Source organism: Bacillus rossius, chromosome 3, assembly GCF_032445375.1.
Source record: "Bacillus rossius redtenbacheri isolate Brsri chromosome 3, Brsri_v3, whole genome shotgun sequence".
Lineage (NCBI taxonomy): Eukaryota > Metazoa > Arthropoda > Insecta > Phasmatodea > Bacillidae > Bacillus > Bacillus rossius.
In genome coordinates, this window is record NC_086332.1 from 50,048,776 (window position 1) to 50,073,734 (window position 24,959).

At 39.1% G+C, this 24,959-nt stretch overlaps 1 protein-coding gene across 4 annotated transcripts in view; it reads right to left on the bottom strand.

Moving 5' to 3' along the window:
* The window catches only part of LOC134530665 (cardioactive peptide), a 92,502-nt gene that overhangs the window by 13,040 nt on the left and 54,503 nt on the right, over window positions 1–24,959 (bottom strand). For 2 of the 4 annotated variants that reach the window (XM_063365706.1, XM_063365704.1), the window contains exons 2-3: window positions 12,417–12,500; window positions 3,056–3,178 (exon numbers count right to left, since the gene is read on the bottom strand). In XM_063365706.1, the coding sequence (XP_063221776.1) occupies window positions 3,056–3,157 (102 nt within the window). In that variant the 5' untranslated portion in view covers window positions 3,158–3,178; window positions 12,417–12,500. The remainder of the gene's footprint in view (window positions 1–3,055; window positions 3,179–12,416; window positions 12,501–24,959) is intronic. The other 2 variants (XM_063365705.1, XM_063365707.1) reach the window with 1 other exon arrangement.

Consider the following 24,959-nt stretch of genomic DNA (forward strand, 5'->3'; position numbering starts at 1 on the left):
TGCTGACGTTCGGCCACTCAAAATGTCTACAAGTGTAACCATGTTAAACGTAAATATTAAATAATGACCTGGAACGGGATATGACTCAAATAACCAAACATTCACTTACCCCGAGTCACACGCCCCAAAAATCTGCGTTCCTCGGATATAACTTATGTGTATATATATACATATATTGCTGTAGTAAAAGTACAGTTAGGTTTTGTTACATAAATAAACAACTCGCCAAATTATTTTATTTTAAAAATTTTGGGAGTAGATTTTTGCATTGATGTGTCTAGTATAGTCCACTTCAGGTTATAAATTTAATTAATCTAATTTTAAGACACCCAGGTCTGTTTATGAATTATGTGCAAACCTAAAGTTAGTCTATGGAAGTTTCATGCAGATGCGAGTGTTTGTAACCAAATTGAAACAGGGCCACTTTAGGCTCAACAACTTACTTTGTAAAAAAATTACATTCACGTGTATCTTTGAAAATCAATCGAAAAACAATTGATTAGCTACTCGAGTTTAACTCTCCTCCATTTTATTTAATATATCTACATATTCATTCCAACTACGTTTTATTTGGTGGTTGGCCGTGCACAGAAGAAAAAAAAGTTTAATGTTTCGTCAACTTCCTTTGCGTCTTCAGGGGCTCCGAGGCTACACATTACTCGTAGCATAGCCAGTCTAAGAGTTATTTCGATTAGCGGACTCGGAAAATTAAAATTAATAAAAAAACGCCTACAATTTGTTAACTTATACAGCTATCAAGTAAACTATTTTAAACGTCATTAATTTTATAGTGAAAACTTTATTTATTTTTTAAGTGCACGTTATAAAATAAATAATGTTTCCAAGTTAGATATACAGCTGACGAAAACATTGTAGTTTCTCTTTGAGTCTTTTCAGTGTTTCCAAAAATTATTCATAAAAAATGCATCTTGTTGGAAACTTCTCCCGAGTAACTAAACCAGACGCGAGTGGAGTGATGAGTAAAATGGAAGACAGAGAAGCAAGGAGGTAATGGGCGTGGCGCTGCTACGGCGCGGATCCGAAGAACAGCCAGCAGAAGCTGTTAGGTTCGCAATAAGTTATTCCCTTTTGTTGCGGCGGGCCGGCGCCCCTTCCTCGCGCGGATAGACTCGGCGCTATCTGGTCCCTGCGCCGCGCGCTTATTGTCTTACGGCGGCCGTCACGTGGAGTTGGTTGTCTCATCGCTCACCAGATGGTGCAGGCGCTGCATCCCTCCTGGGCTTTGTCTCTTCAGCCCGGTGACGTCTCGCGCCGGGCGGCGGGCTCTTATCGCGAGCCCGTCTGTCCAGACGGGATCACGAGTTCTGCTTCGTGCGTAATTTGCACACCAAGGCGGAGTTTATTACAACTCCGCAAGAACGAAAAGAGAAAAAAAAACTAGAGCGCAAAGACGCAACACGTAACCAACTCAACCTGCCTAGTTAAGGGTGCATGTGTGTTAATGAGGCGTAATAATAAGGTCGATTCTCGCTGGTGCTACTAGCGCGTTATCGCCTCAAAGCGCAAGGCTCTGAATTGATACGCAGTCTTCTCGTCGTACTATGAAATTAAAATGTTGGAGAAATGAAGGTAAAGGTGTATTGCAAGTTATTTTGATCGCTATTAAGAATCTCTAACGGATGTTTCATATTTAAAATTTACTCTAAAAATAACACATTTCAACCAATTTTCTTTCTCCAAAAAAATACCGTTTAAAAACGAAATACGGAAACAGAACTACTCATCTACCCTCAACGCATTCTTAAATGTTTTTCTAAACAGATACCACGGTGATATCTCAAGCAGTTTTTAAATCGTGCCTTTTTTCTGAAGTTCTGCACACCGTATGTATGTCGAGGTAGGCGGGATTTATAAAACAATCCACAACAACCCTACTACTTGAAACTGCAAAAGCTGCAGATAATTTTTTTTTTCCTCGTCTGGATTATTTTCGTAGTGAAAACGTGTAAAATTCTTATTAACTTTATCTAAAACCGTGATTTGCTTACAATGTGCTATAGTTTAATAAATAGTAACGTATTGCGTGTTATAAAGGAAAAAAAAAACCTTAGTATTCTGTATTTTAAAAAGTTTCAGGAACACTTAGAACATAGAAAGCAGAAAAGCAAACAGAAACGCAAGAACTTGAAATTTGGGCAATAATTGAGCTGCGTTTTTGTGTTGAGTTCGTGTGCATTTCTTGTGTAGTTTATAGACCCGGCCTAATTCTCCCGTTAACTTCAAAACTGTTTAGGCTTGACGTGCTAAAATGATGCCGCTGCGGGAAACTCCTGAGATTTTATTGAAAGCATTATGTAAATAAAAATAAAGTATATTCTTGGTAAAATTTATCAAAAATAAATTTATATTTAAGACGATTCTTTGAGTACAGAAAATACGGAAAGTTTTGCAGATCTGCCTTTTAACAACTCATCATAAACATCGTGCTAGTTTGAACTTAAGGAAAGAAGGTATCAACTGGCGGAACAGGGCCGGCGCGTCCATACAGGCGAACTAGGCAACCGCCTAGGGCGCCAAGTAGCTGGGGGCGGCGCAGCACGACACATAACAGCTGATATAATATGCTTAACGATTATTGAAACTAGATGAAAATGGATTTTTGTAACAGTTTGGAATGTTTATATTGCTATAAGTAATTATTTAAAGTCCACGGTGACCTGCTTATGATTTGTAATAAGTAAAAAAGTAAAAAAAAAACACAAGCCTGCATACATTTGATTTTTGACAAAATCTTAGACTTACGTGATGTATTTTGAGGCAAGGAAATTTTTTTTGGGGTGTCCCGTGGGGAACGGGACGGGGGGTGGCATTAAGGTTTTTCGCCTAGGGCGCCAATTTACCTTGCACCGGCCCTGTGGGCGGAAATATGTGCAGTTACTTCCTGCAAGAGAAGCCAGTGCCTCACGCGGTCCCTAGCACCGAAGACGCAAGTAGCTTCCAGAGGGCGCACGCACGAGTGCGCGGCGTGCGACAACACGAGCCCGCCGGAAGGGAAACCCCGCGCAGTAGTTCTCCTTGCGACCAAAGCACTGACCCTCTTCTGCACGATGACCTCGTCGGCGGCGGCATGCGGCAGCCCCAGGGTCGCCAGCAGCGCCACGAGCGAGCCGGCCATCACGACGTGCAGCATCTGCATTCTGCCTGGCGGTCGCTGGTCCTGCAACAAGGCGGCCACTTCGTCCACCAACACCCGACCCTTCCCGGCACAGCAGCCTCGTTCAGCTCGGGCATGCGCGTCTCGTCCTCGGGTTGCAGCGTGCGTTCCAACTGGCATTTACTTCCTCTTTCCGAAGACGTCTGGGGTACCCGCCAGTAGGCCTAAAATAATTTGGCCTAAAATTAGGCTAAATATTTTTTTTAGGCCATGTGACTTTATTCCAAAAAATATTAGGTCAAATGACTTTAGGTCAAATATCTTTATGCCAAACGAATTTAGGTAAAACTATTTTAGGTCAAATGACTTTAGGCCAAACAAATTTATGTCAAATGGTTTTAGGCCAAATATGTTTAGGCCAAACGTCTTTAGGCCTAATGACTTTAGATAAAAAAAGTTTAGGCCAAGTGAATGTTCTGAAAAATTTTTAGGCCAAATATTTTAGGCGAAACGACGCCCTCTTTGTTTCTATGTGCTCTGTTGCCAGATGCACGCCGTAGAGAGCGAAAGTTTCAGACACAACTTTGCAATGTAATCAAAAGTTTTAAGGTAAAATTTGCAATGAGAATTGTGGAAATAGATTTTCCTGTTGTATTTCATCAAGGGCATCGTCTGATAATTTCGGTTTTTTTATTTTATAAGTGATGCAACTGAAATACGCGCATATGGTTTTCAACCGTTTTTGCTATATCATTTACTTCTAAGAAGTTTTTGCTCTTTTCAGGTTTGCACATAGTTTCACGAAAAATGCCATGTTATTTAACAGTGACTGACTGTTAAAAATAGTTTCTCTTGTGAAATAATAATTGGTGTTTAACATTTAATTTTTTTTCTGTTAGAATGAATACAACTGTAATAACACTATCAGTGGACAATATTTTCTGGACTTGGGAAAAATCAAGAAATGGTAAAATTAATATATATAAGTATTACAATAATTATTATCATTAACGATGGTATACACAATAAGACTTGTAATGTTGGCAACCCGGATAGCATCAATCTGGCAACAGTGTTCGCCATGTACTCTGCCCTGCAATCTAAGCGTGAGACGGATTGTAGCATGTGCCAGGCCGTTCACGCGAAAGTGTGAAAAAGTAAGACAGAAGCCTCGCGAGCTTGTGTGTGCTGTCCACTCGACTGACCGTTCGGACCCGGCGAGCAGTGAGTTTGTGACGTCACGAAGAGCATGAGAAAAGGGGGGGGGGGGGGAAAGGCGAGCGGTGGTCGATTCGCTGGGGTTTCACCGACCAAATCTATCGACTCGCCCGTCAACTGAGTCCAGCGGGGTACTCCACTCCGGGAAGCCTACAACTCACGTAGTTTCGGTTCCCTGCGAGAATTTCCGAAGATTTCCGAAGTTTTGCGTTTTGGTATTAACGCCACTTCAGCCGCTAAATCAGAAGTTTCCAATGAAAACAAGCATGTTGTGACTGACGTAACCTAACCTAACCCTTCGATTTTTTTTAAATTTCAATTTTTGAGAGAAATCCGAAGTTGCACGAACGTGGTAGGGAACCGAAACTACGTGAGTTGTATGTAGGCTTCCCACTCGACTCCACCTGGTACTCGCCCAACAGTTTACGTTGGTCCGACAGTGACTCGACCAGTGTAAACGAGCCTCAAGGGGATGCAAGTTCATTCATAAGACAGGTAGTTCAGGTTTCATTAATGAACCAATAATTAACTGCGATACTCAATTGAGTGCCAAAATCATATTCATGCTATTTCGTTAATTTTTTTATATTCTGTAACCAACCCGAATATTTCTTTGTAATAATATTTTGTGCTATTTAAATTTAAAAACTCAAATACGTGGTCTATAGTTCATAAAACATAATTTTTTCAAATTAAAAAAAATTAATAAAGTTGATGGGTCTGAGGAGGTTAATTGAGATGAATTCGTTGTTTTAATGCTCGTATGTTGTTATACAAGGACAATGTGAAAGAATGCCAATAGAGGTAATCAGAGGCACGATGAGGGGTGATGCGGTGACAATTAACTGAGTTGTTCACGGCAACATGTGTCACGTTCCCCCACTTGCGAGGAACCCGGTGTGACACCTCCGCCGGGAATCGAAGCAGGATCGCGCTGGAGAGCGGTAGGTGTGCTGATTTTTTCTAATTTTTTTGACGTGATAACGTCTTATAAATCGATGAACGCCGGCTGCACGCACGAAAAAGCATGGACTCATTGTCACGTTCCGCCTGAGCCGAGCGTGCAAGAACCGGCCAACCACCGTGCGAGAAAATCTTCCATAATATCAAACAGGTTAAGGCGAGCTTTTTAAAAGCAGCGATTGATTTATTTGTCCAATTTCGTCATTTGAAATTAACAAGTTATTGGCATTGATTTAATTTCAGTTTATTTCTATAACTAATTGTTCGTGATTATATTTAAACAAATTGTTTAAATTAAATTTGCAAAAACTGTAAATAATATATGAAAATTAAAAAAGTATGCAATTTTTCATCAATGTTTGCTTATGACGTTATCACGTAAAATTATCGTCCGTAAACCGACTTTACAGACAAACCCCTTTCTTGTATCTATTTTTTAAAGAATTAGTGGCACTATATCAAGTTTGACAATCAATGATTTTTTATGTAACCCCGAGTCGTTGTGTAGTTGTGGTTGTAATTGAATGGGTAAGCGCCAAGGAGACGATTAGGACAACACAAATTAAGACCATGTCTTAACCGGGATTCTAACCCATAGCCCACGCAGCTTAGCCCGGTGCGTTGCCTCAACCACCGCAGGCCGTCATGGCGCGAAGATGTACACACGTTTAACATATCACTTGTGACTGTGTTGTGCATGCACATCGCTATTACATAGCCCATGTGGCCTATTAACTTATGGCTGGATACGCCCCTGGCTTGGGATCTGCGTTTAAGGCCACTTGTGTCCAAGCCGCGCCTCACTTTCACAATGTAACTTCCAGGTAGACAGGGGCCTGAACGCCAGGTCTGAATTGTTGTTCTAAGAGAATTATTTGGCACGAAAATTGGAAACGTGCTCAGAATATTTTGTGTGTGTGTATTTTTTTAAGTAATTTATTTTAAGTGTGTTTGGAAAAAAATCTATATTAGGGAAAAGATTAACATATAGACTTTTTAAATCTAAAATCAATTTCTGTGGTTCTGATTTTATGAACCCTGGAGTGATTAAATATGTAGTTGCTACTGTCACTGGTTCAATTTTCAGCCAAGTAGTGTATGTCAATTCTGCATATTGTATTTCATTGGACTTAAAGCCTCCACTTAGGTACGGACGGTAAACCGGTGGATGTCTGATACTAGATAAATTTATACCTAGATATCCACAGAAATCCCGGATTCTAATATTAAATTTCGGGATCTCCTCAGCTAAGTCCACCTGGTTACGTTACATTTTAATAAGATCTCCAGCGAAGTACATAAATAAAGTTACTGTTGCTAGGAGTGCAGTTGTTACACGCGAAGAATGGACATTGTGAAGCTGCGACGTAAACAGACGTAAAAAAAAGAATATTGCAAAAAAAGCAAACGTGGCTTCCGTGTCTCTACCAAGCTCTTTAATAAGATATTTATTTACTATCCAGAAACACTCATTGATATCTGAGAATCGTTTTTATGTGGCAGCCGGTGTTTCTGTAAATCTCTTTACATTTCTGAAACTATAAATATTCTCAGTTGCAATACATTCCCCAGTTGTGGGGGGATGAGGAGGGAAATCAAAAGCGTTCAAGAAACGCAACTCCTCCTGTGTTTGACATTTTCAATTTCCCTTGTATTATTTTCTTTATTCCCTTGTGCCACTTACTCGTTATTTGTTACCCATGAGCATATTTTTAAAAAATATATCGCCACCGTGTTTCATTCAGCTGACTTGACGAAAACGAAATTGAACCCCAAAGAAATTATTTTCCGGGAGCCTCGAAGAGAAAAAAAATACATGGTGTACGTTTACAGGCTCGTTCAGTTCCGAGGCTTTGAGCAATCTGGTTTATCCGACCGTCTATTGAGAGCATGCCGTACTCGAGTTATTTCCTACTGGACACTGACGTACGATGTAACTTGACGCCCAAACATTTTGGTTATGTCTGGGTTCGTACTGGGGCGTTTGTCGAAGGGCGCGCCTTCCCTATCTGCACCTCCCCCCCCCCCTCCTCTAGCGCCGTCATAAATAACCAAGGTCCCGGGCGCAAAACGTTTGGTCCGGCCCCCTTCCCTTTTACGTAATGTACAACTTTTAAAACCCCGTTATTAAGATATATATGTATATATGAGCGTGTCTTCCAGAATTCGCCTGTGATGTGTAAACATATAACCTCGGTAACAAGAGCAATTTTATGCGTTCACATGTTGCATATAAACTTATTATATGAAACTCGTGAAAAGTGAAAATTCTTTAAAGAAACTTGAAAATTCTTTAAAGTAATGCCGAGTGTGATAAATAAAATAATCGCTTTTCTAATACCAATCCATCTGGATGCGAATCACACACATTCCTTTTTGCGCCTACGGCTAGAATTCGTTTCCTGACAGAGAGAGAGAGAGAGAGAGAGAGAGAGAGAGAGAGAGAGAGTGTGTGTGTGTGTGTGTGTGTGTGTGTGATATATATAGAGTGAGATAGAGAGAGACAGCGAGATAGAGGGAGATAGAGCGAGATAAAGAGAATGAAATGGAGTTAGATATATAAAGGTATAGAGAGGCATATAAATTGGTATAGAGATTTGTATACAGAGGAGAGAGATATTGTGGGAGATATAGACGTCTATATGTAGATATATATATATATATATAAATAAGATATATATGTAGATAGAGATGATGATAAATATATTTATTTATAGAGATAGAGAGATGCTTTGTATACGTGTACCTACTTCAAACAAATTACAAAACAAAACTGAATGAGGCAATGCAACGCATGCCGAACATTAGCTAGATAATGGAATCTTTTCAATATCAGTTATCTTTTGTTGTTACACTTTTTACTTTAGTTCTTTATAGAGTCTAGATTACATACAGACCATCCGTTTTTAGATATATAGAGGTATATAACTATACACTGGCAGAACAACGTCTGCCAGGTTCGGCCAGTGATAGAAGTTATTTTGCACACGACGTTGAAATTAAGAAGACAATTACTGTCTACATCTGATTTCGGAAAACGTCCCCTTCACCCTGTGTTCATACCGGGCAACGCCGGGTACTGCAGCTAGTATTTATTATAAACATTGTAATTACAGTTTTCTTAGGTGTCATAGAACTTGAGATTACTTTTTAATATGACTATTTTCGTTTACTGAATATATTCCGGGGTAGTTTCACCATCGTAAGGTTTCATTTGGCACACCAATACGTTTGGTATGCACCCTAATGTTTACGAAAATGACTACATGCCGGTTTACGATGCTACAAGTTGGTCCGCTGTGCTTGTGACACATTTCCGTTCATCTACTTCCGTTCCATTTTTCATGAAATTACCCCTACCAAATGCCGTATACCGAGAGCTAATATATTTGCACTTCAAAAAAAATCTCAAGACTAAAAAATACCGTGGCCATAATGGTACTGTGATCTACGTATGTATCACAACTTGTTAAGGTTTCATATAAATTACATTAAAGATAAAATTTGGAATTTTCGTCGTTTCAGGTAAACCCAGGCGTTAAAAATAATTTTGGTAGGTCATACCGAGGCCCCGGGGATGTTGGCCCCTTTGCCCGTCCTTCTCTTTCAAGACCCTCCCCCGTCCCTTCGCGCAAAAATGAGACGGACAGGGGATTGGCGTGCGCGCGGGAACATAAACAGCGCGCGGAGGCCGATTACCGCGAGCGGGGTTCCGTCCGCAAAGCTTCGGCGCCGGACTCCTCTGCCGTGTGCAGCCAAAATTTAATTACGCTATTCATTGCTGCGCAGCTCCCAGGGCAGCGGTCTTCAATCCGCGGGCCGCTCGCCTCTTGCGACGGGCCGGGTTACTTTCTGCGGCCCGTGGACGACATCGCTGTGACGTTGTTTTAGTTAATTTTTTTTCATTACAAATCTACACTCACTTCCCAATCCTACCCCAGCGTAAAAATATTAAATAAAGAAAAAAATACGGCTACGCACAATTTTTTAAAAATCCAATTACACATTTTCCAGAATATAATCTCATTTTGAAGACACACCCCATTAAATACGTACATTTAGCTTATCGAACCACAATTTAATAAACATTTGAAAAAAAAACTGATTTCTGAAAGAAGATATTTTGATGTTTTATTAGAAAAAGGAAACAATTTTCAAACCTACAAAGTTATCCTCTGTTCATTGATCACTCTTTGACTGTATCCTATATCTGTGAACAACTTTGATCGTAGATGAAGACCATCAATTCAAAACCAATGTTGACTGATGCCCACTTGAACAATTCGATTTGAAATTCATCAGGAATCAAAAAGCTGAAATCGCTAAATTTGTTGAGAAAAAAAAGAGTGTAAATCAAAGAACGTACATTTAAAAAATTTTTTTTTTGTAAAATTACATTGACTTCTTAACACGAATTGTTATACCAAAGATAAAAGTTGATATTTTTAAATTATATTGTGTTTAGATATAATTTCGCACCAAAACTTCTTAAGCTTCGGCCACACAGGGCGATATGCTCGCTATGTTCGCGATGTTCGCTACGCGAGTAAAATGTAGCCAGCTGCACCTCAGGTGTCACTGGCCACACAAAGCTTTGTTCGCCATGTTCGCTATGTTGGCGATGTCACCAGGTGTGTGGTTCTCGGCTATTTTTCTAAAACGTCGCTGACTTCGCGCCAGCGCAGATAAACCAACACATTTGTTTTCGCGCGGAATTTGGCTGTACTTCTGCGTTTGCGTTTTATGAAGTTTAATTTATCTCAGTATTGGGCTTTAAATAGCCAAGTTGACGGAAAAGTTAATTAAAATGTTAAAAATAATATCCATGTTTATGGAATAAATCGATAGAAAAATATAGGCCTATAAGGCAGATTATGCAGGACAATGCCTGGGATTTGATTCCAAAGGAATGCTATCAATCTGAGTTGAATTTTATCTGAAATAATCCATAAATTTGGTTTCGGCTTCGCAATAAACTGCTTCATAAAATTATTAAATTCTTTAAATTCTTTTGTTTTTACGTTCACACACTGTGAGAGCCGGCAGACTATGATAATCGTCGGAATCATCACTCGATTATCACGGCATGCGTCTCTACGACATCGCGAACTAGACTATCCTGCATGGGAGAAAAAAAAAACGTATATTATGTGTATGTTGTAGTGCGGCCTGCAACATTTTAGCCGAGGAAACAATGAGCTCTCGATTTCGGGACGCGCATTCATCTCACAATATTTCAAGAAGAATGTATTTATTCTTTTCGTTGTTCTCAAACAAATAGAACGAAGTTTTGTTATCAAACCGAAGGATTATGACGAATAATAGAAAGGAGTTGTTAAAATCATCAGAAGCTGAATCTAATGAACGTTTGATTACGACTTAAAGATATGACTTCGGGAAAAAAAATTTTTTTGTAGAAACTATCGAAGTTTTTGTAATTATAGTAACGAAATTTTATTCTTGGGTCAAACAAATCTCACTATAATTTTAAGTGGTCACTCGACTTTAAGTTTCAAATTTTTTTTTAACTTAGAAAGATACTTTGTGGTATTTGAAATAAAGTACTGTGAATTATGGATTATCAAAATTTCACTATCTCTTTTTTAAGTATATTAAAAAAAATATTATTCTTTGTATGTTTGTGATGCTACTGCACTGGAGTATGTCCAAGAAATTGTATTAAATCAAAATTCTCCATTGCATGAATCATTTAAAGAAAGTGCCACAGTGATCGTCCATTGGCAAGAAATACGCTTTGAGAAAAATATAAGTTCGGTTAAATATTATATTTTTAATGCTATAAATGAAAGACAATCCTACTAATGAAATAATAACGGCAAGCAAAAGTTTTAAAACAAGGTGTCGTGCCCTTCTTTGGTATTCATGTCATTCTGATTTTAAAATATTGTTACTGAAATTTTACTCAGTCACATGCACACTCACCAACACACACACACATACATACACCCATATATGGGTGTTATACAGGGTGAGTATGAACTCGACCGACAAACTTCAACTGCAGGTTTATCACGACAAAATAAGTTGAAAACATAACGACTTAAAGTCTTAAGTGCTTCCCGAGGAGCGCACGCGTCTTTAAAAATGGAGCTGAACAACATTTTCAGAATAACCAATTGAGAAAGTATTTAAGATTGAACACTGAGCATCTTGATTATGTTTAATAGAATGAATTTCCACTACCACCACACAACGATTTCATTAAAGTAACTGATGGGAATACCATTATTTCTCACACACGTTTGTGACGTGTTACTACCCCCCAACTATTTCAATAAAATAATTTTGCGAAGTCGACAAAATTCGTGTACGGTGTAGGACTCCAACCAAAAATAATCCAAACGCTCAGTTTTCAATGTTAAATACTTTATATATTATTTACAATAAAAACGTAGTTCATTTACAAGCTGGAGACGTAAATAATCTTTGGGAAGCACTTAAGACCATAAGTCTTATAGATGTTTTCAAATTACATCTGTATACACACCCATAATGTCATATCTTCACATTGCTGCTTACATACGAAACTCACCTAAAAGTAACTAATAAACGTGGAATATCTTAAGCCAACTAATTAGCAGCTTCAGTATTGTTTTCAGCTATCAACATACATGTTAACATCAGCTTAGTATTTGTTTATTTAAACTATTTTCTTGTTATGAAATAGTGTTTCTATGGACAAGAGGGTGAATTTTTTTATTCTGATGCAAGTTGCTGTATAAATCTCTATAAAATTCTATAACAGTATTAGTAGTTTGCTGATTATCAACATTTTTTGACGTTTCCGGGAAGATTTTAGAAACTTCGCTCTAAAGAATCGTTTTGCAGTAAAAACTGCTGCAGCAACATTACCGTGCTCTGCAGATGTAGCCATATTTCCTCTTATTTCCTATTCATTCTTTTCTCCTCCCGTTCTTGTACACGATTATCTTACTCTCAAGTCGATCCAGTTCATCCCAGAAAACTAAACTCGTTTCCATAAATGAACAGTGACAATCTTCTCTTTTACCTTCTGAGCAAATTTCTTTCGCTTTCCTTCAGTGCCTACCATAGTTTATTTATATTTTTTAAAGAAAAAAAAGTGAACGCCTTTTCTCACTTTTTCGATTTTCTGCACCCAGGGGACGAACCGATGTCTGGAGCCAGGCTGGCTGAATCCCTCTGCCGAGACTCTGGCTTCGTCCTGTAATACGAGCAGATTGTCGTCAATCCAGTTACATCATCTCCTGTCATGTGATCGTTTCACTCCGCATAGATGTGTTTTAGACGATAGTAGCTCGAATACTGCAAATTAGAGCAAAGGCGAATGTATGATAGCGCTAAATAAATAATGTTAGTAACACGAAAAAAAGAATTAACGATGATTCACACGTCTCAAATTTGGCCAGTCAGCAAAAAAAAAAAAAATGCTAGGAGACAATCTGGCATGGTTTAAATTTTGATTCGTTCAGCGAAGGTAATGTGGTGTATCGAGATATTTTTCATTTTTTTTTTTTAAATATCAAACATAATTTTTAAGGCCCTAATTTTCACGTAGAATTAAGCATTAAAATTTGACAATATTTTTTGCCTTTTATGTATTAAACTTCTTTGTCGATACTCGTGTCTGACGTCAATGTTTGTCCGTCTCCAATGACTTTGCTGTTGAAGAGGCGTAGGTACAATATAATTAAGAAGTTATATATTTAAAAGCAGCACCTACTACGTTGAAACAGGGTGTGCTACCAATAGATGGCTGATGGTATGCCCAGTATGAACATTTAATATGTATAATACATATAGTACCAACATTATGGCAACATAAACAAATTTATTTACATAGATAAACATTTTTTAAAAAATAACTATACATATTTATGTGGGAGAATAATATACAGTGGTTAAAATTTCTTAAAAAAAGTTTATAAAATTTGACACATGATAATATGATATATAATTTAACAATTTTATGATAAAGCTTTCGGTAGACTATTAGTCTCTAGTGTATTTGCTTACGTTTTACAAGATAGTTGATGGAAAACTATTGGACTTAACACTGTGCAGTTTGCAAGAGTAAATGACTATGTTTTCTCGTGACTATATGAATGTTTCCAAAAATTTCATCAGGAATATTAAAAAAATTTTTCGACAGTTCAAAAATGTCTTTGACCTCTATGAAATCGAAAAAAAAAAATTGTTTCACGTCGATGACTAGGTTATTTTTTTAAAAAAAGCACCTGAGCTCCGTTGAAAAGTCTTGAGAAGTTTATAAATTGCGTGGTGTTATGTCTGAAGCTCTGAACATGTGTGCCCTAAATCATCATCAGGCGTAATCAAGTACCGTTTCTCGCAACGTTTTTCGGGTGTTGCAATTCGGGGATGGTGACGCAGCAAGGTGACTTCAACTACGTCGAAGAATGCCGTCAGCCGACAGCGGGGGTTTAAACACCACACGACCTCTTAAGTCGTGCTCCAGCGCTTCATCTTGCGTCGGTTCGGATAACCAGCGATAATGGCTCCGGGTGGGTTGAAATGTTTGTAAATTTCTCGTCGGTAAGTTGCCGCCCCCGGGCCGAAGCTCGGCAGGGGCGCGGGAGGAGTCCCGCCCTCCGTGTGCCGGCAGACCGAGCGTAACGGTAATGCAACGGAACCGTGGCGTGATGCAATTACCGGGCGGGAGCGCGTGCCGGCGCTAAGCGCGCCAGACAGCGACGGCGGCCGGGTGTCCCAGCGACACCCCGCGCTCCGCCCCCCTACCCCCCCCCCCCCCCCCGCCCGCAAGACGCCCCTCGCGGGCCAGCCTCTTCGGGCCAGGCGCCTCAGTGTTCACTACTACTCCTTTGAGGCACACAGAAATATATTAAAAATAAATCAGAATCTATTGTGTAAATTTCAGCAGACGTGGCGAAAGGAAAAAATTAAAGCAGCCAATGTTGCTTGTTATTGTTAGGATCGCCAGATGGCAGCACAAGGCTCTCTCACGCGAGGTATTTCGGCAATAACACTGGAACATTGCAAATGGTAACATATTTATAAATATGGTATCATAGAAATACCACTACGAAACAAAGGGCTATTCTGTACTTTCAAAAGGATTACTTTGGGAACAAGTTGCCAAGAAATAGTGTTAATACCACAATAAATATATTTAAACTTTGTACAACACATGGCTATGGTTATTTTTGCATATACGAAGTACGTTAGTCGAGATAATAAGAAAATTGTCGCATAATTTTATATTTTTATTGATGCTTCGTTCAAGCATATTTTTTTAAACTATGGAAAAGTGATCGAATATATACTTTGTTTTATTTTATTATGCTTATTAATGTGCACAGTCAATACTAGAAAGCTATTCAGGAAAACGTTTTTAAATAACTTTAACTATTGGATGTACTCGGACACCACAAACATTAATGTCCGGGTAAGAATCCGAACCCAGGAAACACAATTTTGTAGTGATGCAGTTTTTTTAAATGTAAATGGACAAAATTACACAATATGTATCTTTAATTTTACACGAATATTTCTGTTTCATTTACAAAAAAAAAAGTTACTGTCTAGAATTAGGGAGTATAATGGTACATTGGGCACATTGTATTGAATTGCACGTGTATGCTTCAGCATATATCTATATTAAACTTACTACGACAGAAAAAAAATAGGCAAAGAAGAGGTGGCAGAATGCAATTATTGTTAAGTTAACTGGCTGTAGTGTAATTTTCAAGAAGTCAGCACAGATCAATCGACGGCAGCGCAGTCTCCTCGTCCCAGGCCATGAGGACATCGCCGGGTGAAACGCTGGGTGAATGTTGGAAAATAGCGAGACCCGCTGAACGAGGTTCGGCTCGGACCAGGGCCACAACTAGAGTCTCTGGCACCCGGGGCATGATTGGATTCATGCGGCCCCCCCCCCTCTTTTTTTTTGCACATACCACACCAATAAAGCGGGGGTCCGGGGGCCCTCCCACGGAAAAATGGTGCTATTTAAGCATTTTTCATACCTACATGTAACAGTTTCTGTGCTACTGTACCTTCCATGCATGAACCCACTATGTCCATAAAGTAGTCCGCATAATCACTAGACTTGTTCATTAAATATGTTGAGATGTTATATTCCTGACATGCAAGTTAAAAAACTTTTTACCAGTTACCAGTTGTAGTAGGAATTACAATGCAAGCGATTTCGGCGCCCCCACAGCTTTGCGCCCGGGGCGTATGCCCCGCTTGCCCCCCCCCCCCCCCCCCAGTTGCGGCCCTGGCTCGGACGCACGTCCGGACTTGTGACCGCACTCTGTCACTATCTCTGAGGTGACGGAGGGATGCCGACGAGTGGCGTGACGCTGTGTCGCCCGTGTCACTCTGACGTGTCCGCGTCGGGGTTGCAGACCCCCGTCTCCGTACTGACGGCTCCAAAGCCACGCGTCGGGGTCACGTCGCGCGCGTGTGGACGTGTAGTCTCGCATCTGAGGGAGACCTGCGATTCACAAATCCTTTCTCACACATTCGTGTATCTTCGGGATGTATTTAACTTCGCATGTAACTAACCGTTCAGACGTTACGCCCGTGCAGTAACGCGTGTGCTTGCAAACAGCTTGCCTCAATAAAGATAGGGAATTTATCAAAACCTGTCGCGAAGCGACATGTATTAATTGACGAAACTAAGATACTTGCTGCAAATTTACAGTTTTTTTTTCGTTTTGGGTGGCTTAAGTATCTTCGTTACGTCCTCTGATACCTTCATGTCACAACTTAAAAAAAAGTGAGCAAGTCTTTAAGTACTCACCAGTGAGTATCTGACCAGTGAGTAACTAACATCGGCAACGAGCAAATTCATTTTTAAAAATTAATTTTGCAAATACACTTATAATACGGTAACTCGGTCACGAAATTTAACTTTGCATTACCGGGCGTGATAAATATACGCAAATTGTGTTTTCAACTACATTTCTGGATGCGTATCACACGTAGTTTCTGCACCCACCGCTAGACGTAGCAGCTACGTCGACTATCAAATCATTCCATTTGCAGACCGAAATTTAAACTATATAATGAAACGGCTCCGATGAAAGCTGCAAAGACTTGAAAAAAATAACTAAACCCCGGCTTTGTACCTAATTTTCGACAAGGAAGTTTGATAAAAAATCTGCCCATCTTGTTAAAATTCACTAAACAGTTAGTACTATAAAGTTTCCCTTTGTAGTTGTGATATTTGGTTCGCGCCATCCGACACAGATGGCAGCACAGTGTTTGTTACACAGTTCCGTTCCTTGACTTCCGTCGAATTAAAGAAATTACTCCCATCAAATTCCGTATAGGTACCGCGAGCTAAGATGTTACACACCCAAAAAAAAAAAAAAATTCTAAGTTACACAAAGGCAAGTATTCAGGCGTGTACGAAATGATTTGTGACTCATAATCTTCAAATGAATTTGACACACTTCGAAAGTAAAACCAGTGGCTTGCGTATCCTTCCGCCACTGTTGTCCTGCCACCGAAGGATGTTCGTAAACAACTCCATGTGGTTGTCAGTGCTCGTAATCCAGGGGTGGCTCCCGGAAGACCCTTTAGGACTATCGTACAAAGAATGAATGCAATCGCTAAACAATGACATTAAATTAGTCAGAGATTGACTTTGGAATCATGGTCTCAAATATTGGGCCGTAATAATTTCATAAAATTTTGTGAATGAGTGTCTAACACACGAATAAAACAGTTCAAGTAAACATAAATACACCCTCCAAAATCAATAAAAAAATTTGAAATATTCGGGTTCAGGAGGGGCTTTCCTATCACCCCCTCCGCCCCTATCGTTAACAAAAATGGTAGTTGAGAAATGGGTACCACCATGCACTACTACTGATAACTTTTCAATTCCAGTCAAATTTCATCATGCGAACTTTATCATTCCGCTTCTTACACTTGAAGGTTTCTACAATAGTTTCTTCTCATTCTCTAAATAGTTTGAAACATAATCGTTATTCACGTCTGCCTGTCTGCCTGTCTGTCTGTTCGCTTACTTCTTCTAAACTGCAGAATGAATATCGATGCGATTTTCACCATAATTTAGAGAATTTCTTCCAGACGGTTTATGTGTATAATGCATTCATATTAAGTTAAAAAAAATTTTTTTAATCAAGTCGTAAAAAATAACCTTAAGGGAACTTACATGTCCTACGCTGACTTATACATTAAATTAATGTAGTACAGAATTGTAGGTCTTATGAAGAAGTACATTTGAGCGTTGAGTGCTTTTCACATTGACAGCTACATGTAACCCTTTCGCGTGTGACTTCTAAAAAAACTGTTTGTGTTGTGTGTGTTTTTCAACAAAAAATTATAAAGTGAATGTTTTTGCAAGCACGATAAACGTACAGAGTTAAAATAATTAAATATACAAATATATTATTAAATTTAATGTTTAGTGAGTATATTCTCTCCCTTTATCTTTTAAACACAGTGAAATTTCTAACTATATACACTCACTACGCAGCTAGCATCACTATTGAATTATTCATAATACTGTAAAATGTCACGCAATTATATACATAAATATGAACATTTGCGTAAATGTCACGCAGGTATCCAAACATTCATGAAAATTTGCGTTACATTTTAACAACTATTAGATAACACTTCGTAAAAATTTTTGGTTACGACATTTGTGACAAGACTTAAATTGCAAGAAAGCTATCGTAATAAACTTACAACGAAGCTCTTAAATAACTGCAAAGACAAGAAAATGAAATGACGGACATAAAGGGTTGTGATACCATGTCTTGATTTTCATCGTTAAGGATGTAACTCTAGAGAGAGTACTTAAAGCGCATTGTGGACGGTACAAAGTGAACGAAACGGGAGCACCACGGAAACTATACACATATATCGGAAACGTCCGCCACGTTCCCGATGTGAGATCCTTCGGCAATGGAAAAAAGATCGCGTGCTAAGCTCACCCAAACTTGTGACCTGCTGTATAAATGGGAGACCCGGTGGTTGTAGCATCATGTACGGCCGAATAATTCTGTCAAGACTGTCACAACACGAAGGTAAGAAGTAAGGGAGTTGGTGTGTAAAATCTTTGCCATGTCAATACTTTAAGTCGAAATGAGAGCGACCCCTCTCTTAACTTTTTTTCCTATCTGCTTAGCAAAACAATGTTTGGTTATAATGAAGTTTTAACGTTTATTTCTTGCAGATTTTTTTTTTTTTAAAAGCAATATTCACTACATGCATCTTTACAATTCTTCCTGGGAGTTTTTCTTTAAGCTGTTAATAAAATGTATAGCATATTAGTATTTGTACAGCTACGATCTGTTTTGCTATCCAATTGCTAGCCAGTTGACTTCAAAATTAGAACAGACGCCAACTCCGTGGTCACATCTCACGCTGAATTCAGTGTTTATCCGTAGCAAAATGTTCATTAGAATTTTTGCGCAGACGCATCATATGCATGGACACCAACTAGTTTTTTTACGTACGTAACTGACCAGGGTTATTTTCGTACTTAACGAACATGTTCACTAATGTGATACACATTTCTGCGCCGTTTTTTTTCGTGAATACTCCAGCTTTAATTAGCAGCGGCCGTCAAATGGTGCATTATTAATTAATTCCGAACATTCCTCTTTTTTTTTAATATGGTCTCCACGTTTCGGTAGACCTTTTTGTCGTACGGTATGTCAGCTTGATTATCAAAATAACTCAACATGTTTTTATCTCGTACAACACGTAGCATCGCTGTGAGAGTTAGTTGAGGCAGTTTTTAGCAGAGTTTTTTGTTAGGGTACAAAGAGCGTGCCCATGTGAGATGCAACACGTAAACGAGTCTTATTTTCAAAGCATTATGTTTTTTTTTCTTTAATTGAATTGAAGGAGGGGGGACATGAGTAGACTAACGCTGTTCAGTCAGTATACGATGATAGAGATATTGGGATCGAATTCCGGACAAGTCATGGATGCATTTTTTTTTTTAAGATTTGGCGTATAAGTTTTTCAAACTCGGCTTAAGGCCTTAGTATGTACTGGCGTAAAAACAAAGAAATATATACTAATATTTATATAGGGATAGACAGATATATAGAGATATATGACGATACATATAGAGATATAGACAGATATGGATATAGAGTGAGATATAGAGACACATAGATAGAGATAGGGAGATTGAGAGATATGGAGAGATCAATATAAAGAGATACATAGAGTTACAGAGAGATAAAGAGTGAGATAGAGATGCTTTGTATGTGTGTACATCCTTAAAAAAATTACAAAAAATTACAAAGAGGCACTTCAACGCATACAGGGCATTAGCTAGTTAGTATAACAAATATATATATATACATATATAGTTTTGTTCATAAGGAAAATGACGAAGAAGAGTAGGACCGGCAATGGTCTCTCCGTTTTGAATTCATGCTAAAAGTTTGAGGTTTTAATTACAGATTGATGCGTGGGTTGTAGTTTATCAATAACAAAGTGTATGCAGTGTCCTGTTTTCTCAGAATGAAATAGCCTCTCACTTTCGTTAAATATTAGCTATCAGTGTTCCTGTGAACTTTTTATTGATACCGAAACCAGTGTTACTAATAAGTGCCACGAAGAGCACTGTGATTTCAGTTATTTTGCCTATTTTGATAACTAATCAGTGTAATAAAGTTCAGCAGTAAAATACTCGAAGCGATTGAATCATTGCAAAACATGTGTGGACGAAAATAACTATGGTTTTCCATTTACGTATTTCAAGGTATTCAGCTGTTCCGCTTTCTTCGGCTAGGGTATAATTTTGGCTGACTCAACGTGATTTCCACTGATCAATATCACGAGCGTTCATTAGCGCCGATGTGCAAATCCCGCCATTACTTATACTAACGAAGCAGCATAACGTTACACGCGCGTATTTATAGTTTAATCTGTCTCGCAAGTGGCAGTCAGATTGGCTACGCAGGCAAGTGGTTGTGCCGTACTTGTCGCTCTAGCTTCCGTCCTGTTTCAAGAACTTGTCTATTTTATACTTTAGAAAACATTGAAGTCTAAAGTGTCGTTAAAATTTTAATAGGCCCATTTCATGTATTTTTATTTGTTATTGTAAGTGTATTCAAGGTATCAATGAAATCATCACATGTTTTAATTAAAGGTTTCACGTTAACCATTCTATTAGCTGGACCGAACGGGACACATCTAAAGAGGCGGCGGCGGGGTAAGCATCCGTTGCGAAAGGCCGTCCTGCCGGAACTGGGCTGCTCTCAGAGCTGTGGGGCCAGCCACTCAGGAGCTAGCTGTACCAGCCAGGGTCGCGGACCCGGCTCTTTCCTCCATCTCCCGGCCAATGGGGAAGATGCATTTCAAGCAGTGGCGTAGCCAGGATTTGTGTATGGGGGGTGTTAAGAAGCCTCCCCCGGGAAAATTTGGATTTTAAGGTGTAAAATAGTGCTATTTTAGCAGTTTTCGATACTTAAATTTAAATATTGTAATGGTAAAAATTTTATTAATTTTAATATGAAATTTGTTTGAGTGATGAATAAGAAATTAATCGAAGATTTGGTGCTAAGGGGGGGGGGGTTGAACCCCTAAATATCTCCCCCCCCTGGCAACGCCCCTGATTTCAAGGCTAGTGGAATATTACAATCAAATCAGTTCTCTAAAATATACGAATAATTCTAATGTAATATATACATGTGCCGGTATATAAATATAAAACATTAAACAAATTTAACTGATCACAATAAAACTCCGCCCACGAACATGAAATTGGGCTGCGGGGGCGGAGCTAAGGATTTGCGACGAGTGCTGGTTGGTGGACCGGAGAGCTCCGGGGCACTGAACTGGCCTCGAGGGACGATGTGCGGGGAGGAACCAGAGTCCCGAGACTGCCTCGACTGCGTACCGACGTGTCCGACCTCCGAAGGGTCGCGGCACCGCCGAGTGTTTGCTCCAGTTCTGGGGCCTGAAGCGTGAAAGCCGACCCCAGGGAATCGCATCATCTTGTGAAGGACACTAGATGGTTATATTTACTAAATCACAAGCCTTTCCGTAATTAGCGATAGAATCCAAATGTAAATGAGTAAATATTATGTTAAATTCGTCATTAATAGAGCATCCATCAACCAAGTTTTATGAGCGGGCATTTTCGAATTCAATTGTTGTTTCATTTGTTTGACTTCGCATCAGACACAGTCTTGTGACCCTGTCCGGTCCAGAGAAAACAGAATAGATCAAGGGACGTAACTGATGACATTCCTTAGAAAAAGTCGGGTTACTAAACCATCCCGTATAATCCTTCTGTTCTTTGCTTTCCGTTGCATAGCTGAACCGGCTACAGTCCATCCACGTTTCCACGTTTGTTTGAACACTTTGGAATTTAAATTATTGAAGGAAAACCATTCCAAAACTTGAAATGAATGAAAGTGTTTGTTGTCTGGTACTCAGGTTGGTATTGAAAGTCCCTGAATGGTCCTAGCACGCATGGTTTCGTTGACCTATGCAATAAAAGAGACAGATTCGAAAAGGGGATGAAGTCTTGTCATATTGTGTGAGATTTTTACTCAGTATTCAGTCACAACTTGCAGTACAGATTCTTTATCATATATTGTAGTTTGAATAGGCATATGACCTTGCTTCGGACACTTGCTGACGTTTGCGTGTCAATAGATATGAGACCAATAATAATAAGTTTTCCCAAAACCATAGAAACCCGAATTTTATTTTAAGATTTTGCGAAAACGTAATTTATATCGATTCACAATTATATACCAAAAATTAAGAGTTTTACAACAAACGCTACCTACGAACAAAACTGTATCAACACGATATGATGCTTGCGATACATGCTAGAACTTTAGTATGAATATGTTTGAGTTCCAAAAAAAAAAAAAAAAAAAAAAAAAAGGACTTTTTTAGAATAAAACACCTATTGTAAACAGCTCAATGTGGTTATATCATGAAATTAATTAAAATCACGTGCAAAAAATAGAAAACCTGGAAGAAAAATAATTTTGGATACCACCACCTTTAAGCTCTACCACCAAGGCTATTCGGATACCGGTTAAATTTTCAGCGAAGACCAATCCGGATCTGGCGCAGGGGGGAAACGTGACGGACGTTGCCTTGAGTCGGTTACTCCCGTTCCCCCCCCCCCTCCCCCCACACCCATTACCATTCGTATTTCATTAGAGCTCGTCTCATCTCATGACATCGATATCAACGCAAAATCAAGCCCTTGCTTACTCATTAATTCTTTGATCTGTTCTCCGAGACTACCGGAGCAGCAGGTGGGTGCAGGTCCTCTCGCGGGGGTTATGACCGAGCGGTGCAGAAACCGAACCCACGTCGAAGGCACACACAGAGCGAGCGCCGAAGGTGGGGGTTATTAGCAGCCGGGGTCCGGGTGGCGGGTAGGCCGGTCGCGGAAGGCAGCGACCCCCGGGTCAGGAAATAATTAACGCTGACCCACACCGCTGCGCCTCCCCTCGCGCCCGGCCGGCGAAGAGCTACCGGCGAGGGCGTGGGCTGACCGGAACTACCCCTGAGGCGCAGGCGCACCAACCTCGCCGTTTCCTCTCCAGCGTCAGCAGCGACCGTTCAATTCACGCCACACTTTCATCAGTTTAAAAAGTTTTATTTTCCTTCTCAACGTTGCGTTGCACTCGATGCTCGGCTTCACGTTCCATTTTAAGGGGAATTAGGCTCCGTTTTCTTGAATGTTTCCAACTTTTTTGCCATAATTATAATTTTGAACCATTTGACCCAATTTTCGGCATGAAGATGCATCAATCATATCTCCCAGAGCTTCCGCACCTTATTGCAACCACGTATTTACCAACAGGTTCTGGTCTGTAAGCGCAGCGAGGTAATAACCTATTATTTCACGTGGGCGACTACAACTGTCATGATAACCACACCAGTTCACAAGTGTTGACTTCAGCAAGTAGACAAATCTAAGTCCTATGCTATGTCAAACCCCCAAAAAAATATATTACTGAAGCTTTATTGCAAGCGGTATCTAAATATTTTAAATTGCAAGATGACGAGGCCTAATTCCCGTTATGTTATTGTATTTTCATGTCTTTAATTTTTTTTTAATCTGTGATAATTTCACGGGTGTTCCACTTTATAGGCCTAAGCACTGCATTATGTGTTTTGTAGCAAATTTTGTCGCCAGATGCACGCTACGTGTTATATATAGTAAATGCGATACAGATGCCGCAGCGGTACAGACGCCACACTATCTGCAGTTACTAATCCCCTACCTATAACGTGCGTAGTGTGGCTTTCATTCTCTTCCAATAGATTGCAGTGTCAATAACTGTTAGCTTCATCCGTTTCAGAGCACAATAAATTATTTTTCTGGCGAGTGTTTTTGTATGTATAGGTTTTAGGTCTAAGTTTTGTATTTGCTTCTTGATTATTATTCAATAATATTTATAAATTTCATAAATATAAAATTATTTAACGTAAATAAATATTTTGCTTTTATACTATTGTGATACATAAAATAATGGGGGTAAAGGAAGACTTAAGAAATATGTTGTGACATGTGAACCAGAAAAAAGTAATTTAGTCGAAAGTAGCATTCCACCCCAGACTTTGGAAGACATGACATCATACCCCGCTAGTGGGAGAGATGCCACATCCCTTAAATTAAGAACAAAAGTATCGACCTGTTCTGATCAACAGTATTCATTAAAGTTTTTGCATAAAAAATATGCCAAAAGCAAAATTATACGTAGCCTACAGCAGTAACGAGAAGGTGCATTTGAGATTTTTGTTCATCTTGATTAAGATGTTTGTGACTCAGACTTTTATAAAAATGTTAACCATTCGAAAATTTATTTTCATGAAATGTCACGAGTCTACGAGACTAAGGCTATCTGAAAATACAAAGCTAAAAATTGGACTAAGAGAAGCTGCTAGGTGTTATGGAGTACCGGTCAGAACTCTTGCTAGATGTACAACATCCTTGGGCCAGAAGGTATGTGGAATCTTTTAAATAACTTAACTCAGTTGCACAGATATTTTTATTGGTCTTCCAAAAAACTAACTAAAATTACACTCTACTAACGAACAATTTCCACAGTTAAGACAGTTTTTTGCATTATAACCATATCAATTATTACTATACGATGTATTTTTATTTTTAACTATAACTTAAATAGTTTATTATGTTTCTACGTGTTTTATTACCTGGATTATATAGAGTACGTATGCGTAATGCAATGTTCCAGCACCGTTATCTGGTAGGCTTAGGTAGATGACATTTAACATTTGCAATAAATTCCCATTTTATTCATAATATATATGGTAGAAATAGTAATAAACTTCCAAATGGAATGAATACGTGATGAGCTGTTCATTGAATATTTATTTCCTACAGCGCATATTCGGAGAGTCTCACTACCGAATTCGCAATACAGCTCAGTCCCACGGGAGACGGAGAAAGATCCGCGAAATGTAGTCATATGGTTTTGGATGCAGGAGATGGAACTGTCAAGGTTAATTGCTTTCTGACTAAGCCGATGGTCCCTAAATGTGTACCTAAGGGGAATTTCCTTGCTAACCGATACAGTTATACAGTTGTATAGGGAATTCACCATAAACACATGGTATATTTTCAATTCATTTAACGTTTTACCAAACAAATTTAGAAGATAAACACTGGATTCAT